Below are 12754 nucleotides of genomic sequence, written 5' to 3'. Positions count from 1 at the left end.
TCTTCGGAAATATTATTGTGTATCAAATACGAAGCTTTCCTTATCACTGTTTTTGTAGTGCCGCATAAAAACATAGCGTGTAACATAAATTAATTATAGCTGTGTTAACAAAATGCATTTAATTATTTTTTATTAGACAGGGGCCAATTTTCGAGTTTCCATGTTTCGTTTCCGAAACAGTAGGTATTTGTTGATTGATGAATTTATTCGTCGAGAATTTGGACGTAAGCACACGGCTCGATGAATTTGTACGCCTACATAATTGTTGTCTCTTCTCTCTTATCATCAATCGAAGATTTACGTAACCTTCATTTGATGATATTTTATTCCAAGTCGGGTAATCACAATATGAACCAAAGACGTGTTTGTTGAACAAAGTGTTCTGTCGAGGGACAGGGGGTGGCGGGCACGTCACTCCTCCGGCACGCCGCATGCCGCGTGACGAGCCTCCCGCACTGTCCCTGCGGGCTGCGGGACCCCTCGAGTCGCTCGCTCTACAAATACTGATCGAAACCCCCTCCTCCCATTGAAAATACAAACACCAAACAGAGATATTATTTTTTTTTAAATTAAAATATCGCATTATTTCCTAGGTATCGTTCAATCACAAGACTCTGCATTGGTCGCTGTTTGTTTTCGATTATAAGGAATTGCACCAATGATTCTTAAGCGCAATGACGTTTTTGATTAGAATGTTTTACCAAGTAAAAGAGATATACACATGCGAAAAATTGTTACGCATATGAAGAAAATGATTATAGAATCGGATGCTAAAATATCGTATTATTTTCTTGCGAACGATCGAAAGAGACGCAAGCCGTCTTTAGAGCTGTTAGCTGGCAGCTTTACAGCACAAGGCATATTTAAAACGTGAAATGTTTGGCATATGCAAAACGAAAAAAAACTGCTAGGTTTTGTATCAAACACCGCTGTTACAATATACGACCTACGATATACATTGTGTATCAGTGTATATTATACACCATGTACAATTATCGTCCCATCACCGATGCGATTCTCTCTTCAACGCGAGAAGCGGGAGTGTTAGTAGATCGTTGTCCTTGTCCGACTTTTATGGGAACATTACACCCCCCTTTTGGATAAAATTAGAGTGGCTTTTTTGTTCAGCCACCACCTGCCGAGTGAATTTGATATTTTGACGTCATTGTACCGGCTTCTTAATACTACTGCATAGTACCATAATGCCCTGTAACTACACACAAGCAGGCAGATAAAGTGGAAATAGTAGGCACACAACTTTACGTAAATAGCGCAAATGTGTTTTTTAACGCTCGTCGTGTCTTTACTATTAAATTTAACAATAGATCCTTGAATTAAATTGGACTCGATTTTACAAGTACGTTTTTGTAATTGTTTTGAAATACTAGTATATTACCGTAAGCTCGTAAAGAATCACAATCGGAAGCTCTACAAACAAAAAATTATAAACATGTGATTTTGACGTTGATATTTTGAAAAAAATGACAGCAAAATGAAAAGTTTCTGATGGATTAATTTTCGAGTTAATTTTTTTATGTTATTGCCACAAAAATATTTAACCCCCGTTTTCTCAAATATTACGTTTTGTGAAATAACTCTCCATAAGTGATTCATTTACCTTTCAAGGTACGCGCAATATGCTAATGACTAAAGGCCCCCGAGTATGATACACAAAGAACCGCGGTCTTTGACATCGGATCGCATAAAATAATGATCGTAATAAAACGCGCACATTGTTGTACAAAGGACGGGAGTAACTCTTCCCATTAAATCATGTACCCATCTTTATTAATCTTTAAAAATATAAAAAAAAAATAAAATATCGATAGGCCTTAAGATTACACATTGTGCAAATTCACAGTACGTAACCCAAAGTCCTCACACAGGAAAGTTTTATCTGCTTTTGTGCTTTTATTCGATTCGGAAGTTTTAACTGTTGAATAAGATTCCTTTTATAGTAAATTCGTGATTTCGCTTCGCTTTTCGAATAAGCGAATATTTAAAAAGGCAATTAGAAACACGAGGTTTTTTAATTGTATTTTTGGTGACATTTTGTACTGTGAATTAGTTTTCACGTTTGACATTTAAGGTCATCATCATGTGTAGTTTCTATCTTTGTTTCTCGATAAATTCATCGAGTGAGTAGGTAGGTGCGTCTCGATTCAAACGGAGATCGGGGATCTGGGGACCAGGCGACCAGGCGACCAGGACGGAGAGAGGTGTCCGCGGCTCTCGGCGCGGCGCGCGGCCTACTGGCGGGCGGGCGGTGTGGCGGGTGGCGGGGAGGGGGCGCGGGGACCGACCTTGCTCTCCCCCCGCCCCGCCCCTCCCGCCGCCCGCCGCCGCCCGCTCAGCTGTTCGCTCGTGACAGGGCGGACTCTAACCTCTCGCCTACTGACGGAAATACACAATAATATTCTTCATTTTATTCGCGAAGCTTTATACGACGCTGGTTCTCTATATATCCTTCTGCGCAATACCGACTTTATTGTTTCCTTTCTCATCCTAATGAATTATACTTCTTGTCGTCTCGTCTTTTGAATGTCCAAAATATTTTTGCGATGATAAAATACGCGTTGTTGTGACGATTTCTTTAATTATTATTTTAAATCAAAATTATACTCTTCTATTGACTAAGGTACAAGGATGGACCATACCAGCCTTTGACGTTTTTTAGTTTGCATTGTGGAATGCTGGCGAAACGGAAATAAATCGACGGTTAAATGTTTCTTTTGTTTATATACGCATAAACCCGCAGACCTTAACCAGATTCGTAAAGTATCAATGTATTTTTTTTATTTTATTATTATTCAGTTAATTAGCGAGTGTTATTTCGTGCAGGGAATTCACTCGAGACCTGAGACTTCTTGTATGAAAATGAAAAGTTTTAACCATCTAACTAAAGACCCAAAGAGTTAAAAGGCGTAACGATGGATTTATTTAACTTTATTACATATTTTTGACCGAGTTTCTTTGTCCTTAGTATGACCTCCCCCCGAAACATCGGTGGAAGTGGCTTTGTTTCGTCGTTCATTCGATCTCTTTATCAACTATTGGAAACCATAAGTGCTACCTACCCACCCGACAATGTGTATTGTGACAGCCGACTGGCGATCGCGAGCAACCTCGAACAAACAACGTGTGGCTATAGGATAGAATAGAAAAACAAGCGCATAATGGAGCCGAAGCGCAGGTGTTTGCGCTAGAAACTTTTATTTTAACACGTTTTCGTTTGATTGACTTAATTTACTCGTAGCCGCATCATAATTTGACCTTCCATCATTTGAAAAAAAAACACACTTGACATAAATAAATATTGGTTCTGGAACAAGTAAAGAGCTACAATATAAACTTTCCCGCATACATCTCGTGGCGTTCTGTGCCGGAGTAGCTGCAGCCAAAATTTTGTACGTAAATGGCGACTATTTATTATTGATACGGAGAACTAGCCGTAAGAACATTTGGCCTTGTTCTCACCGCTCACACGACCCGACGGAGATACGAATAATAATAACCTTGTATAAATTTGTTTGTACGCAAACTTCAAAGGTTCATTTCTAATTACATTAATAATATTATCATTCTAGCGGTGTTTCTTTTTTACTGAAAAAAAAATTACATATTTTTTTTTCCGGAAAGAATTTTCCAAGATCAAAATTACGTAGACCAGCAGACTGTGTTATATTCTAGTTTCCATTCCATTTGTAAAAAATACAACCGACCGCAGCGTATGATAATTTTGAATAAGTAAAAAGTTCGTTTAAATTATAACCTTAATCTCGACTATATCGATCCCTTTATATTCGCGCCATATCTAGCAACACCAGAGAGTGTAAAAATACTCGTACCCTTTTACCTTGTGGCTATTTTTCTGCGTACAACATAGGGACACCACATGACGTTTGTGGAACAGTATTATGGATACCACAAATTAATGTAATAGCATCTTCGAGACGCTCTAGAATAAACTGATGAGACTGATGTCTCGTTCAATGTTTAGAGCGTGACCAAAAATAAATAATACTTGTTATGTTTTTTGATGTCTCCAGAACGAATATTCTTTATTTTTGATCACGCTTTACATGATTGCACTCTTCGTTGAATTGTGATTGAGATATTTTATTTTTATTTGGTGTAATTATTTTAGATTTTTCAACGACGTTCAGTGCTTGAAAAATACGTAATTGTGTAAATATTTACAGAAATATATGTTTACAATTCAATTTATACATCGATGAAATTTTCTTTATTATTCCAGATACATTAATAAAAATATAACGTATGATTTATATTTGAAGCACTAACTTTGTTATTTTCTATTTTATAATTAAAATGTAACTTTGTTTTAAAATCACTATAAATATTTTACTTTAACTAAATTATAATGTCTACCGGTTTCGAAACTAACCGCTTCTTTATCGAGCGGTTAGATTCGAAATCGGTAGACATTATAATTAAGTTATAATAAAATATTTATAGTGATTTTAAAACAAAGTTACATTTTAATTATAAAAATATAACGCTTTACCGTATATGAATGTTTACAGAATTTTATTACAATTATGGATTAAAAAATACGCAAAACGCAATACAGGTTTTCGTAAATAATTTCCGCAATATAAAATGTATTCTCGACCGTTTTCGCTCGGAGAAGTTTGGATTTATAGATTGTAAATCCCACCAAGTGTTGGCACCGTCTCATGGCGGACTTCGGTACAGAGCCAGTAGCTAGTGGCGTCTCGCTATCTCGTATCTATCTGCGCGAACATCTCTGCGCCATCTTTAATAATTAGGTACATATGTTATTTATCAACAATCAAAATGCATTGCATTAAACATTGCATCGCGTTACATTAAACCCACAAGTATTGGAAACACGAGTATGCGCTCGGTTCGGTATACAGTAAATAATGTAGCGTCGCTTTCGAAAGTGACGCTGCTAGAAAACAAACCTTATCTTATTTTCATATCGCGGCACGAAGTTCCACACGGCGAGTTTGTTGCGGTTCGGTATTTGTGATCATTTTACAAAAAAATAGTCGTTGAATAACAACACACTCTCGATAAAATATTATGTGCGGTTGTTTTGTAATTTGAACAATAATTTTGGTTACGTGTATATAAACTCGGTATCTGTTTATCAATATTTAAGAACAAATACATAAACGTCACTACGAGGCTTTGTTAGATACCGTCCGGCTTTCATCGAGATCTTTGTATCGTTATATTTGGCACTAAAAATGGGTCGTAGTTTTATCCGCGCGGTAAAGCGAGCATGCCTCGGACATATTTTGGGTTTGCTGTTTTTCCTAGTTTTCCCGGCTGAATTTTGTTATTTCGTATCAGAAACGGGCAGAAGTGCGCATATTCTGTAAACGGCGCGCGTCATAACCTCGCGGCCGCTCCGCCGCGACGCAGATTCTAGATTCCTTTGTGCGAGGTGCGATAGTGCGATAGTGCGATAGTGCGACAGTGGCGGCCGCCGCTCCGTCAACTGGTAACCGAGAAATGAAGACTGGTATTCGTTTCGCGCATTCGCCGTCCGTTCTCGGTTTAACCGGAGAAACTCCGCCAGCGCGCGCGCTCCGGAGATTACGGAGGAAGGTTTCGGTGTTGCATCAAACACGCTCAATTTGTAATCGCGGTTAATGATAATCGCCACTTCTCCACCGGGAAGCCAACTACGAGTGGCGCGCGGTGGAGGCTGGCTTACGTATTTCCGTTTATTGCCGAAGTCTTATAACTATGTCGGGAATCCTCGCGTGTAATTTTATTTTAATTAAAAATCTAAGATCTCTCTGCATCTGGGTTCCCTGACGTGTCGAAGGGTTTCGCGAATAATATGTATTTAAGTTTTATAACCGATTGTCCCCGTTTCAGACACGGGTCCCGGTGTCCCGGTGTCCCGGCCAGTTTAGATTTTGTCCCGGTTTGCGCGAGCATTGTCTATTTATCTATTCAGACGGTGCAGACAGCAGCACATTGATGCACCTGATCTGAGTAAATTATACAATATATTTTGTGCCATTTTCTCAATCACATTTGGTCGGATGACCGCGGCCGCAGGCTGGAGTCTACTGCACGAGCATTACTATACTGTAAATTACATTTTGGCATTACATGCAGTGACTTATGAATAAAAAAAAAGGATATTAAAAACAATTCACTCCAGCCAAAAGTACTCTTGGCACAATAACTAATTTCTTAACTTTAACAACTTTTGATATTAGATTTACAACGGAACCTCTCATAACGAGCAAAAAAATTCTGAAACAGTTGTTCCCTTCGCATAATGAGTTAGAGAGATAGGAGTCTCCGGGTCTCGACTCTCTCCGAGTCTCTCGACTTCCGCGCCGGGATTCCATTCGGGTAGATAACAACAATATTGAAGAGCTTGTCACGCTGACCACCGAACAGTTTATGGAGTTGCATCGTGATTCGCAGCAAGAAATTATGGAAGAGAGCTTGTTAATGGAGGAGGTGGAAGTAGTGGAGCAACAATCTTCTAGCACAATAAGAGAATGGGAAACTGTTGCCCCGTACATTCAGAAGCATCACCCTAATAAGGGGGTGGCTATTCGCGCCACAAATTTATTCAATGATTTTGCTGTGACACATTACACCAAATTTTGAAGCGTCGGCAAAAACCAATGTCTTTTGACAGTTTTTTAGTTAAAAAGAATTTATTATATGTCACAAACAATCTTTTTTAATTTAAATTGTATTCGAAGTTGTTACACTCCTTACCAATTAATATTATAAGTAATTTTATATAAATAAACGTTAGTATAAAACATTAAAATTTAGTATTCTTTCGGAATGGAACGCATTATCCTATTTTACATTAATTTCTATAGGAAAAAATGTTTCGCTTAACGTTACTTAACGCTTTAATTAACGCTTAACGCTTGGAGTTATGCTCGTTATAAGAGGTTCCACTGTATTTTTATTCCTACCTATCCCAGTTTAGAGTTTCATAATTATGGTAAGCCTACTTAAGATACTTGCATGTGCAGTCAGTATTTTTACCACGGTGCGCTTACATTTGCGATATCAAAACTCGTTTAGAGTTGTTAAAGCGCATTACAATCCAGAATTAAATCAACAAGTGAAAGAATCACTGGAAAGGTCACGACCGCTGTATTTTGGGATTCTCACGGCATCATACTTATTCGTTACAAAAAGAGAATATTCACTGGCGAGTATTAGGTGTCATTATTTAAAAGATTAATGACGAAAATCACCGGAGTCAGGCCTCATTTGTAACTCAAAAATATCATGATAATGCCCGCCTCCGTCATGTAGGAAAGCAATGGACAAATTGAATTAATAGCTCTTCATATTGCTTCCTCATCCATCTTACTTTTCTGTCCTACTATCCCCAAATTTTCAGTTTTGGCTTTGCGGAAAGTGATTTGCGTTGAATGAGGATGTTCAGTTGGAATCTGAGTTATTTTGCATAATTGCTGGAATTATACCATGCGGAAGGAAGGAATAAAAACGGAAAAATAGTTGGATTTGCTGTATCAAGCTAAAATGGAACTATGTTGAAGAATAAAATAAATTTTAACAAGAAAAACATTCAAGAAAAAATCTTTTTTCCGAAATTTTTTTTCATTGTTAGGCTCACTTTTTATCTGCCAACCTACTATATGAACATTTTAATAATTCTTACAAATATATTTTTAATAAACCGTGTCCTTCTCTGTAATTTTATTTCGAATTAAGAAAATCTGCCCATTTGTTTAAATTTATATTTTTGACATTTCATTTAATATACAACTTTTTTATACACATTTTTTTAAATGTATAGGACTATAAAATGTTTGAAAGCTGTTATATTTTTGCATTAAAATGTTTGTATATTTTGAAGCGGTGATCTGTTATGCTGAGACTAGTGAAAGGTAGTAATAATAGTGATTTTGGTTTGGTTCTAACTCGGTTTGTGTATTGTTGCAGGTGACGACGCACCACTCCTGACACATCCGCAACCAGTAAGCTGAACTGAACCACACACCATCTCCAGAGTACTCTACAACTCGGGAGATACTCGCCCGGCTCTCGCGTGCACAAGTTGCCCGGTGTGCTGTGCTGTGCGCCCGCCGCGGGATACAGTGATACGGACCCCACTCTGGTGACCCAGTGCTGCAGTGCGATACATGATATAACACAGAGTCAGCGGTAGTGACGCCAGTGGACTAGTCTGTGCGCGCGTTAGTGTCCACGTGTAGCCATGGAGCGTGAATCTAATCCCATGGAGGCGCTCTGCCGCTCCGGCTGCGGATTCTACGGGAACCCGGCCACAGATGGCCTTTGTTCTGTTTGTTTTAAGGTAATTTTTACTTTTTTTACCATCATACCTCAACTAGTCTCTCTGAGATTTAACAATAGTCATATTATACCAGTGGTTGAATATTACCAGATTTTAATTTTTGAACATTCCAAACTAACTAAAAGTACAATAAAATAACAGGTATATAGTGTTTTTCACATACATTTTAATTGACAAGTGACCGACAGGGTTCTATCACTACTGACGTTTCATCAGACTGGTGTCGTTAACGGTCAACGGAATCCCAGTCACTGGTCAAATAAAATATATGTGTAAAAAAATTATATACTGTAGTTGTTATTTTGATATGTAAAATGCAGTTCCAGCAAGAAATGTGAAATTTAAATATGATTTTACTTTAAAGTGATTATTTCTAGATAACATTGGTACATACATGTAACAACATTTACATGTTTTGTACATTTTATGAATGAAAATCATTTGATGAAATCAATTGAAAACTAAAACTAATGAAATTATTGGGTGTATTTTGATATTCAAGTAGTCCATATGGAAACTGGTTTTACAACAAGAAGTCATAATATATAAGAGAATTATAATAAAAAAAATCCTTGTATTTTTAAACAATCCTCCTCTACATTGTGATGACTTTTACTGCAGTCTACTTTTCATACTTTAGGTATTGGTTCTAGAGTAAAGGTTTTGCTTCTAATATTTAATTTATGTTAATTTTGCCCTCTGTCCCACATTCATAGACCGCTGTCTGGGCTTCGTTACCAGTTATTTGAAAAACAATGATAATGATAATCAATTCTACTCCATGGAATTCCATTGTTACGATATCTCATTGTAATAAAACATTTTTCACTCTCTTTTGGTAGGAAATACATTTGAAATGAGTCCGAGTGTTAACTTTTTTATGTATAATGAAATGCAATGATTCAATTTCATCCTTGCTAGTTTCAATATTTTGATGTTATAATATTTAGGTGCTGCTATATGTAGATTTTTGATGACCACTACTACTATGATGGTTAGTAAAGATGTTTATGGGAATAGCATGTAGTGTGTTCGCTCTCCCTTCTTGCGGCATATTTGCTAGGATAGCAAATATCTCAATTGAATATTCTAATTTTGCGTGAAATAACTTTGTATCCTAATGTTGTGGCAGTAAGTTTCTCTGTATATGCTACAATCCCCTTTTCTGTGCCTCGCTTTCATAATTGCCGTAAATTCTCTTAAAGAGTTCCTTGTCCGCTAGAGACGTATTTGGCCGGCTACCAAGAATTCTTAGAATTTTCTTAGATGTACATACTTGATGGAACAAAATTCCCTTTCTACTTTTGGGACATATGCACACAATGATCAAATCCTATCGCCAGCGGTCTGCAGGCGTAAAAAACACCCATCCAAAGTGTAAATATATATTTCTTCAGATATTGTCATGGTTTTGAAGGTGTTAGATAAAATAAATTGACAGCCTTAAGACAACTTTCTTTAATTTTAATTTTGTTTGGGAGTTTGATGATTTGTGTTATCATTATTGTTTAATTATGACATTTCATTTTTACAATTTGAATTTCAACATACTTTCACTGGAAAACTTTTTTCAACCATTGCAAATGTTACCTTTAAAAAATATAGATTGATAATATTTCGTGCCCCCTATATTATAGTCTTTTGCTTATCGGTAAATCCAAATTGAATCACTGTAATTAATGGTGAACTGAAATATATTTCTATCGGATATTTCTAGTTATTTTTTTCATTTAAACTCTTTATTATTGTTTATGTTACCCTTGATAAAGGACACTATAGTAATGGCTATGAACATATCATGACTTGAAATATTTGAAATGAAAAGCGGTTTTCTAATATTTATTTTTCCATTAACGATGAAATTTATAAATTTGTTTAGTTAATAGACTCACCCAAATAAACTGAATAGGTGATGTGTAAAATGTCACTGATAACTAAAGCATCAGCTGGAAACTTGCTTAAAAACAGTTATACATTTACTCATTACTCAATAGTAAAGCTTTTCTTATGCATTCAATTAAATTTTAAAAAATTACAATATGGATAATATATCCATTATGACTCAGGGTTATCTCATTGAGCCTTACCGACTTATTTCTATGTGTGGAAAATAACATTCTACTCCTGGAGTAGTACCAACATACTGATACGTTATAACGGGAAAGGTAATGTTTTTATATGAATATTATGTTCCCAATCTCTTTGTTAAGGTCTAAACTATATGTACACAATTATCAAATCCCCTCGCCAGCGGTTAGCAGGCGTAAACAACACCCGTCCAAAGTGCTTAGGTAGTTCCAAATAAGCATGTTATCGACACCTATACTTGGATCTAATCTTGAAAATTTTATTACAATATTACACATTTTCTGTATTTAAAAAAAAATGTTTCTCCGCATAACAAAGGGTTAACTGATCCCCATTTTCATAATGTAATAGGCCTTTCTAAAGCATTTTGGATTGCAGTTGCAACTTTTCTGTCCTCAAATTTCCTCCATATTCGCATTGTCGGTGTGTGCCGTTCTCCATCCTGCTGAAACATGTCAGGGTTATTTAGAAATGTCGGACGTAACAACTTCTCAATCTATTGGTAGTAAGAAGTGCTATTGGTAGTAATCCCTTTTGTGGTACAACGCTCTTGGATTCTCATGCTCCAAATTCCTTCTCCAAACAGTCAATTAAATATCTAGTCATATTTGCTCTGGAAGCTATTGCAGCGTTAAAATGCTTACAACATTTCTTTGGATTGTAACTATATATTGTCAGGAACGCAATACGTTCCAACGCGTTGAACGCGTTCAACATGATCCCCACTTCCTCCACCCCGGTAGATTCTACCTTTCTGTAAATTAGTTATGGGACAGCAAATTAAGGTATCAAACGCATTATTAAATTTTATAAATCGCTCACTCCTTTCAAGAACGTCATAACTCAAAAAACTTGATTTTTCAGTAGAACGTTTTTAAAGTTTAAAAACATAATACACATTGTATTAAAAATAAATATCAAGCCACTTATTGAACTTTTTACTGTGCAACAGATCTTTTTAGGTAAAACCTGAAGGTTTTTCCTCCATTTGAAAAATATTAAGTAAATTTAAAAAAAAAAATGAAACAATACCTTTTCTTCAAAATGATAAAATAACACTTTCTGCCCTGTAGCGGGTAGTAAATATTAAGTGAAAAATATGCCTCTTTTGCTGGGATATAGTACATTTTCTGCCCATTCCAAAAACATGCACAACTGAAAATTTACGATTTTTGATTTATGACATTCTTGTAAGGAGTGAACGATAATTTATTATTAGATTAAAACCAATATTTTTAGCTTTTCCACTTTTTTATTTGACCAGCGACCGGGTTTCGTCGTTACCGACATCATCAGACTGGTGATGATGTCGGTAACGACGAAACCCGGTCGCTGGTCAAATAAAAAAGTGGAAAAGCTAAAAATATTGGTTTTAATCTAATAATAAATTAAAAATGCAATTCCATCACGAAGTGTCAGTGGATAATATAAATCTATTAAAAAGAGTGAACGATATGTTGAAATGAATTTTTACCGAGTAAATTTAAGTGAATGTAAGACCCGTTGATGAAGTTTTTGAATCGTGATTTGCAGGAAGCCCTGAAGAAGAAGCAGCAGCCGCCCGTGTCGAGTGCGTCGAGTGCCTCGGTGGGCTACTCCGCCCCCTCCGCCCCCTCCGCGTCGCCCTCCCCCGCCGCCCCTTCGCGCCTGCCGCAGCCCGACGAGCAGCTCACCGCCGACGTGAGTACCCCTCCGCGCCCCCACTCGCTCCAGTAGAAGGGTTGCTCTTACCAAAAGGACTTTTGCAAATGGTGGTTTAGATATATTAAAAAAAAATCACCCAATGTGTTCCAGATTGGTATAATTTATGACTATACAGTTTGTCCAACTGTCTCCGCCTCCGTAGTGTAATGGTCAGCACGCTCGGCTATTGTTCCGGAGGTCCCAGGTTCGATTCCCAGGGGAGGCCAAATAAATATAAGTGATTTTTTCACTCTCATATTTATTTAATATAGCCGTGGACTGGTAAAGGAAGCGCAGGGTTGATCACCTAGGTTTCATGCAATAAACGTTCGAGATAACACTGCGTTTATATGATGCAGTGTCCTATGCACCATCAAGTGCGGATAAGGATTTGAAGAAGGAGTATACAATTTCACTTATGTTGGTTTTAATAATATTAATTGTTCATTTTGTCTGTAAAAATCATCTTTATGCCTCAGCACATCAAGACTTACAACTCTCGCTAGTGTTAGAAACATATCTTCGGCTTATAGACCAGTCTGACTCCATTAGGAGAGAGTAAAATGATTGTAATTTTACCATGAAGCGGAATTTATTGATTCCAAAATTATACCTTTTTGGGCTCCATCGAAATATACGACATTAAAGTGT

General features: G+C 36.8%; 1 protein-coding gene across 16 annotated transcripts in view; it reads left to right on the top strand.

Annotated features, from left to right (window-relative positions):
* Positions 1-12754, top strand: part of LOC148300047 (AN1-type zinc finger protein 6-like) — a 57761-nt gene that overhangs the window by 38195 nt on the left and 6812 nt on the right. For all 16 annotated transcript variants that reach the window (XM_088275349.1, XM_088275344.1, XM_088275338.1 and 13 more), the window contains 2 exons: positions 7960-8332; positions 11954-12100. In XM_088275349.1, coding sequence (XP_088131475.1) covers positions 8234-8332; positions 11954-12100 — 246 coding nt within the window. In that variant the 5' untranslated portion in view covers positions 7960-8233. The remainder of the gene's footprint in view (positions 1-7959; positions 8333-11953; positions 12101-12754) is intronic.

The sequence above is a fragment of the Brachycentrus maculatus genome, unplaced genomic scaffold (genome assembly GCF_059751285.1).
Source record: "Brachycentrus maculatus isolate JH-2025_06_01 unplaced genomic scaffold, ASM5975128v1 h1tg000848l, whole genome shotgun sequence".
Classification (NCBI taxonomy): domain Eukaryota; kingdom Metazoa; phylum Arthropoda; class Insecta; order Trichoptera; family Brachycentridae; genus Brachycentrus; species Brachycentrus maculatus.
Note: the sequence above shows the minus strand (reverse complement) of the source record. Positions and strands in the feature narration are given on the sequence as shown.